We start from the raw sequence: 14,402 nt of genomic DNA, 5'->3' as shown, positions 1-14,402 counted from the left end.
AATTATCAAAATTTTTAGTAATTTTGACGAAATATGTCATGTTAACTTAATAAAGCATTTCTCAATTGGCCGTGATCATGATTTGATAACTTAGAGGCTAATCTCGGCCTCCGACTTTTTCAAATTTTTTGAAGAGCTTGGTGATACGTTCTGTTCGACGTCGCACATATCAAATGCTTCGAAAGAAATAGTCGTAGGAATCGTGTGTGAATCAATTGACAACAACATTTTTTGCTACAATTTATTTTCTCTTTTTTTTAGAAAAAAAAAATTCATCACGACTAAATCTTAATCTTTGAGCAGATTTGTAACATGGGCAGCGAGCTGAAGCAGTACAACCAGCCGGAGCTTAAGCTCAGCTCGATGAGGAAGTCGTGGTCGACCGACTCGCTTTCGACCCTTTCGGGGGGCACCCGAACCTGCGTCTGCGCTCCGACCACGCACGTGGGCTCGTTCCGGTGCAGGCACCACCGCCAGCCGTCGAACCTTGGTCCCTCTCCCTCTCCCTCTCCCCCTCATTCTCTTCCTCTTCCTCTTCCTCTTCCTCCTTCCGCTCCTGCTTATCCCAAAAGGGAAAAGGACGGCGCCAGAGAACAAGTTGCAGAAGAGAAGTGATTAATATATATATAATTTTGAAAACTGAGAATTGAGCTCATGTGTTTTTATAGCGCAGGAGTATTTGTGCTTGCGATTTTTTCGTCATCGGAACGCTTTCAGGAGGATTATACAATACTATTAACAATGTGTGCCATAAATCTTTCTTTTGCTAATACTGTATCAGATTTTGAAGTGATCCGACGGCTAAAAAATTACAAGAAAAAATGCTCATATGCTTGCAAGGCACAACAGCTCATCTCTGAACGTTAATAATGAGTAATCCTTGTTGTTGTACTATGCATTAATGTATATGAAGCATATGTTTAACCCTTTTTTTTGGTGTGATTTGTTTGGTGATGTGAATACATTGGATTTGAAATAAATTCTCTTCTGCTCGTTTTACGTGCAAGCTATGTTGTTCTCTTTTGTATTTTGCAAAGAAACAAGAGTATTTATTATAATATATTATATAGATATATTATATATAAATATATATATTAAGTATATACTATATATATATAGTGTAGATGTACTATGCTATCGGAAGCATAAAGTAGTCGGTGCTTCTAATTTTTTTGCCCGTGGATCAAAAATTTTACGGATGATAGCGGTCTTCTTAGGGTTGAGTAGTCCCTATTGGTTAATAATATTAATCTAATGATTAGAAATGATCAATGGTGTTGATTTAAGGGATAAAAAATTGAAAATATCAATTACTTTATACTTCCGATAGTATAGTAGATCTACTCTCTCTCTCTCTCTCTCTCTCTCTCCCCATATATATATATAGAGTTTTGCTAGAATACTATCAGTAGTAAACGAGCCGTTTTACTATTTATTTGTTTTCGATGATAGAGCTTCCAAATTGACGATCAGCTCCGTTGAACATGATCTATACCACTTGAGAGAGAGAGAGAGAGTCAGGCTATAATACTATCAAGCATTAATTAAGCATTTAGTGTTACCAAATTTTTCATTTTTAGATTTAAACTTTTGATTATTTTCATTCCTTAAATTATACTATTATACTAATTACTCACTAAATTTTGAAGAATCACTATCATTCTAAGCACACATCCCTTCATTAAAGGACCGAAAACCTAATAACTTTAATGACTTGGTACCACGGAGTTTGGCGAAAAAAATTAATTAGGGTGACATATTTGATATTATTATTTAATAAGAACATATATTTTTGTGGCAATTTGAAAGCTCGTGGGTTTAAGTTTGACTTGAATCTACCAAATCTGATCCAAATTCGATCGGTGGGTCAGATACGTACGATTATTTATTCTTTTTTTTTTTTTGGTTTTCTTTTGAGATCGTGAAAGACTTAGTATTCCTTTTCTTATTGCGTTCAATATAAATAATAATAATAGGAGAATAAGATATTGATCAACAATTTAAGTTTCAGGTACAAATTGAAAATTGTTAAAATGTAAATCTTTTTTTTTTCTATACCAGTTACATGAGCACTTGATAAATATTCAAACTGAATAATTGATCGAAATAATTAAATTAATTTTGAATTTTAAATAAAATAGTTTATAATTAGGTAAACTTCAAATACCATATTCCAGATTTTACACTTTCTCACTTTAGTACCCTATATTTTAAAGTGTATCACTTTAGTACCATGTGATTTCATTTTTCTCTTTTCGTCAGTTCCTACGTTAACTTTTCGTTAAATCATATACAAAATACTTCAGATACCCTACATGTGGTTTATTGAATATTCAATTTAGTATCATTCAGTTTTAACTTTGTTACGGATTTAATTAAAAAAATTTGTGAAAGAGATAATAAAAAGAGAAAAATAAAATTACAAGGTATGAAAGTGATACATTTTAAATCATAGAGCACTAAAGTGAGAAAGTACTGTAAAGATAATATTTGAAATTTTTTCTATACAATTTAATAAAGGGTTTTTCCGTAAATTTACTTCTCAGCATTGTGGGCGGGATCTCAAAATTGCGCTCCAAGCCCGCGCCACGGAGACCATTTCTTTTCACAACGGCTCCATGATTGACATGTAGAATTACAACATTGCCCCTACTTTTTAAGAAAAATTACTAAAATGGTCCCCCATTCATTCAAATTATTTATACCTTTCCTGGTAACACCTTTACAAGCTTAACTCCTAATAATAAATAAATTACTGAAATAATTTTACTTTCCTGCCATTGTAAATTATTCCTGCACCTCGTGTATAATTACATCTCATGCGCCATGTCCTACACCACGGCAAAAATCTTATAGTATGATCATGATGTATGACGTTCAAACAGTACAAAAAAAGTAAAGCTTAAAATTTAGACACCAATTTATTTTTAAATTAAATATGGCTCTTCTCTATCATTAACATCTGGAACAATTTATGTCAAATTTAATTTTGGTTTTGCATTTTTCATTTTATGTTTTCCACGCAGTAATTCAGTATATATTTTTTTGTTTGGTTTTAGATTTTTATAAAACTAATCATTAAATAGGGAAGTGGTCCATTGTGTGTAAGTACACCAGGTTTACGCAACATACTCAAAATATTTTCCCTCCATGTAACCGGTGCAAACTCTATGAACGGTCAAATATCACGTCGAAATTACCCACAATAATACTGAATATTACAACACCGCCACTGCGGCCTTATCGTTCATTTTGGGCTTCAGTGGCAAATCCGTGAATAACTAGTAATCGAAGGGCAAATATACCGCTGCGTAGTTCCCCCCCACACACTTCTTTTTTCGAATCACCGCTCCTGTTTCTTTTTCTTATTTTTAAATTTCCTTAAATTGTGGAATCAGCAAAAAAACAAAAACGAAAAAAACAGAGGAATCGGAGAGAAAAGATCTCTGCGAAATCGGAGAGGAGCTCAACGGTAACATTCGCTCGATTCCTCCCACTTCAGTTTTAGATCCAATTAATGTGAATAAATCGCGTTTAATTTGCCTAATTGTATTCATTTATTGCATTTTTAATCTCTGTTTGTTTGGTTTCTCTCACAAAAGAGGGGTTTTGATTTAGTAGCTTCTTGGATTTGGAGAGGAAGGAGGTCGAGAAGAGTGCCCTAATTCTTGTGGTATTTTTTTTTTACTCTTTTTGTAATTATGATTTATTGCTTATTTTTTTGACACCCAATGGTGATCTGATTACTATGGAAGCGTTTCGATTTGATGCGGTTTTTCTATTAGGGTTTCTTTTTCGCGATCTCTCTATTGGTTTTTCTGCGTGTAATGTTTCACCAACTTTTTTTTTTGGATTATAGGGTGGATTTTGTTAATGCCTACAATCTGTTCGACCATTTTAGTGACACAAATTTGTTTCTTTTTTCGCACAAATTTTGCACTTTTTCTTCGGTGCGGCGCATTCTCTATAGTTATTGATTGTTATTGTAGCACTCCTTAAATGCTTATCTGTAAGCTTTTGATACCAGTTTCAACTTTGTCTTCTCGAATTGAACCCAATTCCAAATGATTCGAGAAGCCTTGTTATTATCTAATTGTCATAGTATATGTTTAGAAACCTAATTCTTTCAAGTTTTGAAGAATTTTTCAATTCAGGTAGGTGAAAAGGTTTCAACTTGAAGTGAGTTAGTATGCTTCTGATGGGCGAATCCTTGTAGAGTTTAAAAGATGCGAAGGTTCTTTTCATTCAGATCATCTGCAGCCAACAATGGTTGTACAAATGTGGTTCCCCCGACTTCCAACCACAAGAAGAAGGATGCAAAGACTACAGCAGGAGAAACGCTTTACGGGGGCTCTCGAACTCCTGAGGAGTCAAGCTTCAAATCACGAAAAAGGTATCCGAAGAGTGAGGAGTCGTCGAGCCCACATCTCCGTAGGAGCCTTTCGTTCTCTTCTCCGGCTGCTTACGGTGGTTTCGAAGTAGGTGAACAGAACTGTATGGGTGATCTCAGTGAATCCTCAGAAACTTGTCGCAGAGAAACTCATCATTTTGGAGAATGCCCTGTCCAGTAAGTGTTTTCATAAAATCTTTGTGTACCTACTTTATGTTCTTTTGCGTCTTTTCATGTATTTTTGATGTCATCTTTGAATATACATAAACTTTAAACCTAGATTTGTACCATCAATCTGGGTGATGGGACCCGAGAAACTTTTGTGAATTGTTTGCTATTGATAGAGCCTGCTAAGCATTTTGGGACATGGAAACCAATTTGTATCCAAATCAACTTTCGACGCATAAGGTTTTGCGTTTAATAACTGTTCACGTGCATATCATTATCTGTATTTGGTGTAAAATTAATGACACATACATGGGTTGAGCACAATCCTACATTATTTGATTCATATTCACCTTTATTTGCAACTTCAATCTTCTTCAATGTTATTAGATAGGCTGATTTGTAGAAGGTGATCAAATGTCAGTTGATCCTCCTTAAAATGTGCAAGCCAATAATATCACCTAACTTATTCCCATTGCTATATTATACTGGCCCAGATCCGTGCATTTTATTTATGCAGCATCGCCATTCGAAGCACTTCCTTGAAGTTACACTGTATGGCAGGCATTGCGCTGTCCAAAAATGTTTCTTTCTTTCTTCTTTAACTCTTTGACGCTACAAACTGCAGCAAACATTCTCTAGTTCTAAGAACTGCTATTATTAGTTTTGAGTTTTTCATTTTGTGCAGCTGCCATTCATCGACCCCAGAAAGGCATGCAGGAAAGAGAGGAAACAATCTCACCGAGGTCCGGAAGTCCCTAGAAGCTCATGAATTTGATTCTCCTTGCTCGAGAGGTTACCTATGTTCATCTGGAAACTCCTCTTACAGCTCTCCTATAGCACTAAGATGCGGCCCCATTCATAAATCCAATTTCTCTAACAACAATGAAGTGCTTGACCTCTACATTGACGGAGAGCAGGATGTGATCAACAAACCAAGTGAGACTCGTGGGAATTTCTCTAGAGCAGTAAATGATGGTACTCTATCAGGAAAGCCTCCAGTTTCCATTTTGGGAAAGCCGCCACGAGCTCAGTCCACAGCACCATCTTCACCAACTTCCACTAAAGACAGCCTTAGGACCTATTCATTCAGAGATGATGTCAGGATTGCCTTCGCTGCCAAAAATTTGAGAAGGAATAACGAGAGACAGTCACATTTATTCACTGGAAAATTGATTAAGTTACGAGATCATGAATCAGAAACCACCACCACCATTGAAGATATATACGAGGATACATCTGAGGAGTTGCACGGACCTCGAGGGCAAACTTGCTATTTGGAAAATGGTTCTTTGAGCCTTAGGCCAGAGAAGTCATCTGATTCTTCACCGGAGGAACAAGATACTGATGAGAAGTTACTTAGAAAAGCTAAAGAGATGGAAGAGAGGTTCACGCGAGAAAATTCTGAGATTGAATTACTTAGGAATAAGGGTTTAAGCTTGACGGAATTGCTTCAAATGATTCAGGATATGAATGAGGATAGGAAGTACCTTGCGCTGGAGCTATCCTCACAGATTAGGTCCCGTCTAGCTGAGAGATTCTCTGCTAAAGAGCAGTATAAACAATCGAAGGTGGAATTGGATACGAGAACAAGGAGGCTTGAGAAGGAGAAGAGTGAAGTGCAGTTGACTTTGGAGAAGGAGTTGGACAGAAGGTCAAATGACTGGTCACAGAAGCTTGTGAAATTCCAGACTGAAGAACAGAGGCTGAGGGAGAGGGTAAGAGAACTCGCAGAGCAAAACGTTGCACTTCAAAGAGAAGTTTCTTCACTTCAAGCAAATGAAGCTGCAGCACATAGTAGGTTAATGAACTCGGAAACTCAATGTAAAGAACTCACAGCTACAGCAGAGGAAGTGCAAAAAAAGAATAATGATCTTCGACAGATCTTATCTGAGATGGAAGTTCAATTTAACGAGGCAAAAGAGGAAAGAGACCAACTAAAAAGAAGCTACAAGGAGAAAGAAGAGGAGAATAAGGGATTACATAAAATGGTCGTGAGACTTCAAAGGATCCGCAATGAACAAGATAAGACCATCAGTGGGCTGAGACAGGGCTATAGTGATGAATTAGATAAGAAATCAAGAGAAAGCGGAGATAGTAGAAGTAGGCTGCAAATGGAGCTTATGAGATTGACGGGCATAGAGCAGAAGCTGAGGAGAGAGGTTGAATCCTGCGTGATTGAAATTGAGTCCCTTAGGAATGAGAACATTTCATTAATAGATCGTTTCCAAAGCAGCGAAAATGGGTATAGGTTATCCTCTATAAGGCTTGAACAGGAGCTTCGTGCTAGAGTAGATTGTTTGCAGACCCGGGCCTTATCATTACTTGATGATAACAGCCACTTTTGTGCTGAGTTATTAGAGTTTATCAAATGCAAGAAGCATGAAAATCAAGGAGAACGTAGGAGTGATCTGGAGGGATACTCCATTGTTGAGTACACTCTGAAGTACCAGAGCATAAAACGAGGGGTTGAAAGTTTAAGGAGAAGTTTACAAACGGTGCTGGCGATATTGGATGACAAGTCCACTTTAGAAGCATCAGAATCTGTGGTGCAAAGTACTGAAGGTGGTAATCCAAAGCATGCAAAAGATCAGGCTCAGAAGGTAGGATTTACTCTTTTGGACGCTAACTGAAAGAACATTTATAAAACACATGTTCATCTGATGAGTCGTGATAATGGGTCGAACAGAAGAAAACTCATAGTTCTGATCGTAAATTAACAGTTTGAACTGACCTTTCCACTTATGTTGGTTTTTTTTTTTTTTTTTTTTTTTTTTTTTTTTTTTTTATGGCATAAGATGCAAAGTTTTCCTACATCCTATTCAAATTGTGGTATGGTACTAAAAACAGTTTTTCTCTGACATTTGCTTGGTTTGTTTATGTTGTTTCTGCCTATGTAGGATGAAATAGAACTCAAGTTAAAAGTGGAAGTTATGCTGACTAGAGTATTGCGCGAGAAGCTATACTCTAAAGAGCTGGACCTTGAACAATTGCAGGCAGAGTTAGCATCTTCAGTAAGAAGCCAAGATGTCCTGCAAAATGAGATACAGAGGCTTCAGGATGAATTTTCTTGTCTCAACCACAAGGCAAAGGAAATGGAGATTCAGGTCTGTATCACTTATACTGAACCAATTTTCTCTCTCTTATAAACTCTCTTTGTGTGATAAATTGAATTCTTTTGTAGTAATAATTTCATTAAATTTAGCCATACTTGTGATCTGAAGATCAAAACATTCTCTACCGAGTTTCTCCTCAAATTATTTCAACAAACTTATTTGGCTGCTTCGTTGCCTCAGAAATACTGAGACAGATTTTTTACAGCAAATTATGCAGCACTAGTATAATAATATATGACTCGATCGTACACTAATACAAACATCAGCTAATTCAACTTAGGTGATTGATTAATCAGAAAGATATGCTGCCTACTTCATGATACATGTTCAGTGTCTGTTGTCAGCCTTTTCTTGTCAAAGAAAAAGAGTGCATATCAGCTTAAATCAATATTTTTACAGCAGAACATTGGAATCTGTCAACAAAATAAAACATCATCTTCTTATGTTCAACCGAACTGGGTATGGATATTGCATCTTCTTTTCATTTTGTCTATCTTACTCCGCTGTTGCTATTCTGCAAAATACTTTCCAATGATGCCATGATTCAATATCAGCCTAGTTCTTTTTTAAATGCATGAAGAATGCTTATTCTAGCTGCACCTCGTACTAGCTACTTAGTATTCCACACCGTGATTGTGAAATCTATCTTTTAGGAGTTTGGCTCTAGCAGCATCCTGTAGGCCTGTCTCATAAAAGTCCGAGACACACAATCCCATTTGAAGTTAATATTTGCGAATGTAACATTGATTTACCGACATTAACAGGTGCTGCTTTTTATATTTTGCATATTTTGCTCTACTTGATCATAGCAACTTAAAATTCACAATGATAAACAGATGCTGAAGAAAGATGAGAGCATCAACCAGATTCAGCAAGACCTTCAAGACTCCATGAAGGAATTGAGTGCTCTTCGGGGTACACTCAAAACAGTTACCGAAGAGAGGGATATTGTGTGGCAGGAAGCCAATAACCTGCGAAAGACTAACATGCGCATGCTTGAAGATGCTCATTCTCTGAGGAGAAAGATCGAAGCCCTCGACGAAGACATACTGCTAAAGGAGGGGCAGATTTCCATCTTAAAGGACAGTCTTGAGAAGCCGTTTGACATCATATGCAGTCCCAAGTCACTGAAAGAATTTGATATGGAATAAGCCTTGAAATATTAAGCCTTTTTTTTTTTTTTTTAACTTTACGTTTCTTTTCTTCCTGTAAGAATGTCTCAGGAAATTCTGTCGTTTGTGAATATTTGATTTCTGTTCAGAGGTATAAATGAGTCAAATGCCATTTATCCGAGTAAAAGACCAATTGTAGTTTATATGAGTCAATGGGGATTAATCAATATGTGCTGCTTATTTTATTTTTTATATTGAAAAGTTTGTTTTAATTGATAGATGACTTTGCTGGACTGCCCTTGTCATAAATGCTGATTTTTTTTTTGGCCATTATCAATGCTGAAATTGCCTGCAAACAGAACTTCGAATCATTGTGCATAAGTTTTGATTAAGTTGTTCAATCAAGAATTAAGATGGTGAGGCAAGTGACCTGACTAGGGATTCTGCCATAGTGCTTGTCGGTTAGAACAATTAGCAGATGAAGTAATAGAATGTTCTTCCTTGCCAAAGTGCAGCAGAAGCAGAATGCCTAGGCCCTGGAGTTTTAACTTTTGCTTTGAGCCTTACAAGTTCATTCCAATTTTCTTCCACAGCAAAAGCAGGAGATCTCATGGCCTCTATCTCACTCAATGTTTCAACACAGAGCAAATTATCACAAAAAAATAATACAAATGAAACCGTTATTTTATAGTGAAATCTTTAAATGTATGAACATACCCACAAACCATGGACCCCTATAGAAGATGCTCAAAAAGTCAGTTGATAGCTCTTTTGAGAGCTGGAGAATAATAATACAGTAGTGAGTTAATAAGAAAATTTCCTGCAATCAGTTGTGTAGACACTTTTCAACCATACAATGAGTACATTTCTCGTCATCGATCTGCTATAAGCTTTTAATGGAGAATTGGATGCTATTCCTGATGTAAACTGCACGATCTGCCAAAAAAAAAAAAAAGATGAAATAAAATACAATAAGCAGAAGATGGAAGCAGGAAGTATTGTTCCATGGCAAATCAAAGAGGATCAAACCTTGGAACAAAATTAGGAAAGATCATGAAATGTCTAAAAGTAATATATCAAACAAACCTCATATTGTGTTGAAACGGATTTAAGGTTCTTAGTAGATTCCTAAAAGCTCTTCAAAAATTTAGTCTCGTGGCGAGAAGAAGAAAAGCAGAGGGAAATCTAATACTCAATGTAGTTGCTGAGAACCTTGGACTGGCCTGTGAGGCTTCGGAGCTGCAATACAGAAAAGATTACAATCATAAATCTCATTAGCGTCGAAGCAGTTTCCAACAACATTAGCTTGGCTAGAGCACAACCTGTTTATAAAAAAGCTTCCAAGGAAGAGTTACATAATAGAAAATATTTCCACAATACCATCGAATATGAAAGATGATGACATCTAAACTATAATCTAGGAAACCATGATTACAAGTTAATAGTGACTAACAACTTAGAACTGTATATTTCAAAAATCTGAATTGAAACAGTAGGAAAAAATAGATAATTTGCCAAGTCAGAAGGAATTATTTGCAAAAAATGGAACATGGAAATTACTGGAAAGTTCAGGGTAAGATCCGATAGCTTAAGTACCATTTGGGTTCCCCTGTTCATAGAAATATCGTAGAAGAGCAATAGCATGTTCAGACATGAGCCCTCCAGTGCATTTAAAGCCCTTTGTCTGCGTACTACCATTTCTGCTACAGAAAAGGAGCGTTTAAGTTAACACAAAGCAATACTTCTAAAGTTCATATCTTTGAAACTCAAATTGAATGGGATTTGTCCCACCAGCTTGATAAAAGTTCCTGACCTGGATATGTTATCAGAGACATTTTCGTGCAGCGACAAGATTGATCCACATCCTCCAAATTTGTCATTAGCACACCCAAAATATACCTGCCTTATTCCTACCCAAACAAACAGAAATTAGTCAAGTGGTTACCTAAATGCAAAAACAAATATTATGTTAAAGTAGGTAAAAAAATGTTCGTACCAAGTATGGACAAAGCTGTGGCACACATTATGCAAGGCTCACATGTAACGTAAAGATCACATCTTGAAAATTTTTCTGCAACTTCCAATTGGTTAAGTCCAATCTTCTGCCACTCCTCAAGAAGGGCATCAATAGCTTCCATTTCTGCATGTCTCGTACCCTAATAATCGAACAACAAAGAGAGAAAAGAACACATGTAATACTCGGACCAGCTTAGAGTTGAAATAACAAACTTCAAAAATATAATATCTAGGCCAATTCCTAGAAAGGGTATAAGAATAGTAATTATCAACAAAGTGGAATACAGCTAATAGCCTAATACTTTTCCATACTAAAGACGCACATTTCGTGTTGCAGTGGTCCGATTGCTACCAGAGGCGATAACTTTGCGATCCTCCACTATCACACAACTAGAAATGTCAGAGAGATAGAAAGAGCAAAACACCATTAGTAATCTTTCTCACATGAAGCAACAAACCCCGGATAACAAAGGATAAACATCTGTCAGAAGAAGAGAGACGAAAACATTCAAATATTTCCAGCCAATAGACCCCTTACAACTTGTAGAAAAGTAGATTACGGTAACGTTCCCCATTATATTCGGCTTTTTAGAAGATGCAACTAGCCACCACCTTAGAAGCTAGTTTAGATCATTAAGCATCTTGATTATGCTAAAAATCTCTACTACAACCTAAGTGTTGGTCTAAAAATCTCTACTACAACCACAAATTTTTTTTAAAAAAGCAAAAAAGTATAGCACTTATCTGAACTATGGATCATTTTGCATCGACGACCCAATTTTTTAAAATTTTGATTTTACTATCCAACCTTTCAATTTGTTTGATTTGAGCTAATCAGCGACACTTTGATTTCAAAATTTAAGCTAATTGTTTGCTTTAGTTGCGAAAATTATATGAAGTATACTAACTAAAACTATAAAAATAAACGACGCATTTAAATTTTGAAGTTGAAGTACTGTTGATTGACTCAAATCAAATAAACTGAAATACTGGATAGTAAAATCAAAATTTTGAAAGGTTGGATAGTTGATTCAAAATGAAAGAAAGTTCGGACAAGTTTTGTACGTTTATACCAAAAAAAGGCAGATAAAACAAGCTAAATGTAAACAGTAAACGTACCCAATAGGGACTTCAAGATTGTCCAAAGCAAACTGTGCCTGCAAAATACAAAGAGCAGAGTAGCAAAAGTAAGAAGGGAAAAGCAATTCACAATAGCAATTCACAATGCCGCGGCACACATATAATTAATATGCAATATTAATTTTTTTTAAAAAAAAAACATTCTATCACAAAGAGCATTAAGAAACAATTTTTATTTTCATTTTCATTTTTTCTGAAAGAAACTACAAACAACCTGCTCTAAAGCAAGCTCCATAAAAGCAATTGTGGATGTTGAATCATCTCCAGAAGCCACTTCCATCTACCAACATAGATTAATGCACCATCAGCTATAAAACATAAAGAGATATGAAAAAAAAAAAGAAGAAAAGAAATGTTCTACAGTCATCTGATCTTCGGTTCGATTGTAATTTACAATCCGAAATTTAAAAATTTAAAATTTATCATCTGAAAATTCAATTTGTTAAAAATAAAAAAGGTTCGTACGTTTAACGAGAGATCATCTGAAACCGAGTTAACTCGGTTTCCCGATCTACGCGTGTTCAGAGAGAGAGAGAGAGAGAGAGAGAGAGAGAGAGAGACGGGTGGAATCACCAGTGGCGGTGGCGACGACGACAAACTGTAGGCGGCGGCGGAGCACGGCGGCGGAGGGACTCGGGATCCTCCGGCGACGATCTCGACGAGGAAGAAGCCCCGAAAAATATCCCAAACTCTGAAACCCTAGTTGACAGCTCCCCCGCCCTTTCCGGTTCGGTTCGGGTTCTTAACACTGCGAACCGAAAACCCTTTTGTCCGGTTCGGTCGGTTCGGTTCGGCTAGGTTCATGCCGGTTCAGTTTGAACCGGTCGGAGCTCGGTTCGATTATAGCGCGGAGGGTCGACCACAACAGTTCCTTTTTAGCTCTATCCGTGGAATGTACACGCCGAAGAAGGTGCGGAAAACACCCGCATAGGAGATTTTCTGCGACCGCCTCCCCCAGGTAGCTCCAATTGCAAAGCGCGCGCGCTCTTTTTTTTTTTTTTTTTTTTTTTTTTTTTTTCTGTGTAATTTTTACTAAATAGAAAAATTCATTTTTATGCCTTGATTTAACGCCCCGTTTCAATGGCAACTGCTTTTCTGAAGATGCAAATATTAGATAATCGTTGGGGGTTTTTCATAAAACTTGGGAAATTTTGCTCTTCATGTGAATGCTCGTTTTATGTTCGATAAAAGTTCTCTAAGAGCATATGATGCCAAGTTCTCTGCTATATATATATGTGTGTGTGTTTTGGGTCGCAGTTATTGTCTTATTTTCAAGTAGCAGTTATCCTGAGCTCGCGACTTCGTGAAAGTCGTAGTCATTGACATTTATTTAGGCACCGAAGTCGAAGTCGAAGTCGAACGATCTTGCGACTTCGGTGGGATTTGAAGGGTGAAGTCGAGTCTGCGAAACTCACAACTTGGCTCGCTTTCTAACTTTCCGCTTCCAAACAGCTCCTAAATTTCAAAACATGAAAGCGAGGAGGAGCCTCGAGGTGTGGAAAATGGGAATTGTGAACTACTTGGAGGCACTGAAGCTCCAGGAGAAGCTTTTCGCCGGACGAAAAGCCGGCGTAGTCCCCGACCTCGTTCTATCCCTCCAGCACCCCCCCACGTACACGCTCGGGAAAAGGCGAACGCGTCACAACTTGCTAGTCCCGGAGTCCGACCTCACGAGGATCGGCGCGGAGCTTCACTACACAGAGCGAGGGGGGGACATTACATTCCACGGCCCGAGACAGGCCGTTCTCTACCCTATCCTCTCCCTCCGAGAAATCGGATTCGGTGCGAGAAAATACGTGGAAGGCCTCGAATCCGTGATGATCGAAGTGGCTGCTTCGCACGGCGTGAAAGCTCGTCCAGGGAGAGCCGGCGAGACCGGCGTTTGGGTCGGAGACAGAAAGATCGGTGCCGTCGGTGTTAGGATATCTTCGGGAATAACTTGTCACGGATTGGCTCTTAACATCGACCCCGAGCTCGACTACTTTAAGCACATTGTGCCGTGCGGTATCGCCGATAAGGAAGTGACGTCGTTGAGAAGAGAGACGAATGCGGAGCTTCCGGCCGATGAAGTGATCCATGAACAGCTTATTCGATGCTTGGCGAGAACGTTTTATTTTGATGACATCAAGTTTAAGCAAGATCTACCAAAATTTTCATGAGCTTGATTTTTTTTCTCTTCTTTGGTCCATTTGTGTCAGTGTATGTGTCAATTGATTCTTGTTGCTTCAGCAATTGATGTGTTTCTATATCAGCAAATGAGTTACTGCAATGCAAAAATTTATGCTCTTTTCGTTAAGATGGTGATTGAGAGATAAGAAAAAGAGCCTCAGGTTGCTCAGATAATATTTGTGGTTCATAGCATCCACAGATTCAAGAGAAACAAAGAGGACGAAAAATTGTATCTTATGCTCTTCTTTTTAAACTAGCTATCTTTTATCTATTTTCTCTCTTTTATAGTTTTGG

At 37.4% G+C, this 14,402-nt stretch overlaps 3 protein-coding genes across 10 annotated transcripts; 2 read left to right on the top strand and 1 right to left on the bottom strand.

The window, feature by feature from the left end:
• On the top strand, window positions 3,385–9,061 carry LOC109724031 (cingulin-like). Of its 6 annotated transcripts, none has more exons than XM_020252638.1 (6): window positions 3,385–3,472; window positions 3,622–3,673; window positions 4,155–4,567; window positions 5,244–7,158; window positions 7,456–7,662; window positions 8,508–9,061. In XM_020252638.1, exons 3-6 carry the CDS (start codon window positions 4,227–4,229, stop codon window positions 8,820–8,822), a joined length of 2,778 nt encoding a protein of 925 aa, XP_020108227.1. In that variant the 5' UTR covers window positions 3,385–3,472; window positions 3,622–3,673; window positions 4,155–4,226; the 3' UTR covers window positions 8,823–9,061. The 6 variants fall into 6 exon arrangements, with proteins under 6 accessions (XP_020108227.1, XP_020108229.1, XP_020108225.1 ...); XM_020252640.1 differs by having other exon boundaries at window positions 4,140–4,567; XM_020252636.1 differs by having other exon boundaries at window positions 3,603–3,673.
• Window positions 9,447–12,662, bottom strand: LOC109724034 (tRNA-specific adenosine deaminase 2). Of its 2 annotated transcripts, none has more exons than XM_020252645.1 (9): window positions 12,513–12,662; window positions 12,154–12,219; window positions 11,919–11,956; window positions 11,123–11,189; window positions 10,780–10,939; window positions 10,597–10,693; window positions 10,380–10,486; window positions 9,870–10,022; window positions 9,447–9,719 (listed from the first exon to the last, which is right to left on the bottom strand). In XM_020252645.1, the coding sequence occupies exons 2-8, from the start codon at window positions 12,217–12,219 to the stop codon at window positions 9,976–9,978; spliced, it is 582 nt and encodes a 193-aa protein (XP_020108234.1). In that variant the 5' UTR covers window positions 12,513–12,662; the 3' UTR covers window positions 9,447–9,719; window positions 9,870–9,975. The 2 variants fall into 2 exon arrangements, with proteins under 2 accessions (XP_020108234.1, XP_020108235.1); XM_020252646.1 differs by having other exon boundaries at window positions 10,380–10,483; window positions 12,513–12,658.
• Window positions 12,761–14,379, top strand: LOC109724033 (octanoyltransferase). 2 transcript variants are annotated; one of them, XM_020252643.1, is made up of 2 exons: window positions 12,761–12,897; window positions 13,392–14,379. In XM_020252643.1, exon 2 carries the CDS (start codon window positions 13,409–13,411, stop codon window positions 14,096–14,098), a length of 690 nt encoding a protein of 229 aa, XP_020108232.1. In that variant the 5' UTR covers window positions 12,761–12,897; window positions 13,392–13,408; the 3' UTR covers window positions 14,099–14,379. The 2 variants fall into 2 exon arrangements, with proteins under 2 accessions (XP_020108232.1, XP_020108233.1); XM_020252644.1 differs by having other exon boundaries at window positions 12,834–12,897; window positions 13,274–14,379.

The sequence above is a fragment of the Ananas comosus genome, linkage group 18 (assembly GCF_001540865.1).
Source record: "Ananas comosus cultivar F153 linkage group 18, ASM154086v1, whole genome shotgun sequence".
NCBI classification, from domain to species: Eukaryota; Viridiplantae; Streptophyta; class Magnoliopsida; order Poales; family Bromeliaceae; genus Ananas; species Ananas comosus.
Note: the sequence above shows the minus strand (reverse complement) of the source record. Positions and strands in the feature narration are given on the sequence as shown.

What these genes read in the sequence shown, in the direction of transcription:
- LOC109724034 (XM_020252645.1), bottom strand. Translation starts at nt 12,219, where the DNA reads ATGGAAGTGGCTTCTGGAGATGATTCAACATCCACAATTGCTTTTATG. An exon ending in GGACCACTGCAACACGAAAT is followed by an intron (nt 10,940 to 11,122) that starts GTGCGTCTTTAG and finishes TTCGATTATTAG; the next exon opens with GGTACGAGACATGCAGAAAT. An exon ending in TGAACAGGGGAACCCAAATG is followed by an intron (nt 10,023 to 10,379) that starts GTACTTAAGCTA and finishes TCTGTATTGCAG; the next exon opens with CTCCGAAGCCTCACAGGCCA.
- LOC109724031 (XM_020252641.1), top strand. Translation starts at nt 4,227, where the DNA reads ATGCGAAGGTTCTTTTCATTCAGATCATCTGCAGCCAACAATGGTTGT. An exon ending in TTTGGAGAATGCCCTGTCCA is followed by an intron (nt 4,568 to 5,243) that starts GTAAGTGTTTTC and finishes CATTTTGTGCAG; the next exon opens with CTGCCATTCATCGACCCCAG. An exon ending in CAAAAGATCAGGCTCAGAAG is followed by an intron (nt 7,159 to 7,455) that starts GTAGGATTTACT and finishes CTGCCTATGTAG; the next exon opens with GATGAAATAGAACTCAAGTT.
- LOC109724033 (XM_020252643.1), top strand. Translation starts at nt 13,409, where the DNA reads ATGAAAGCGAGGAGGAGCCTCGAGGTGTGGAAAATGGGAATTGTGAAC.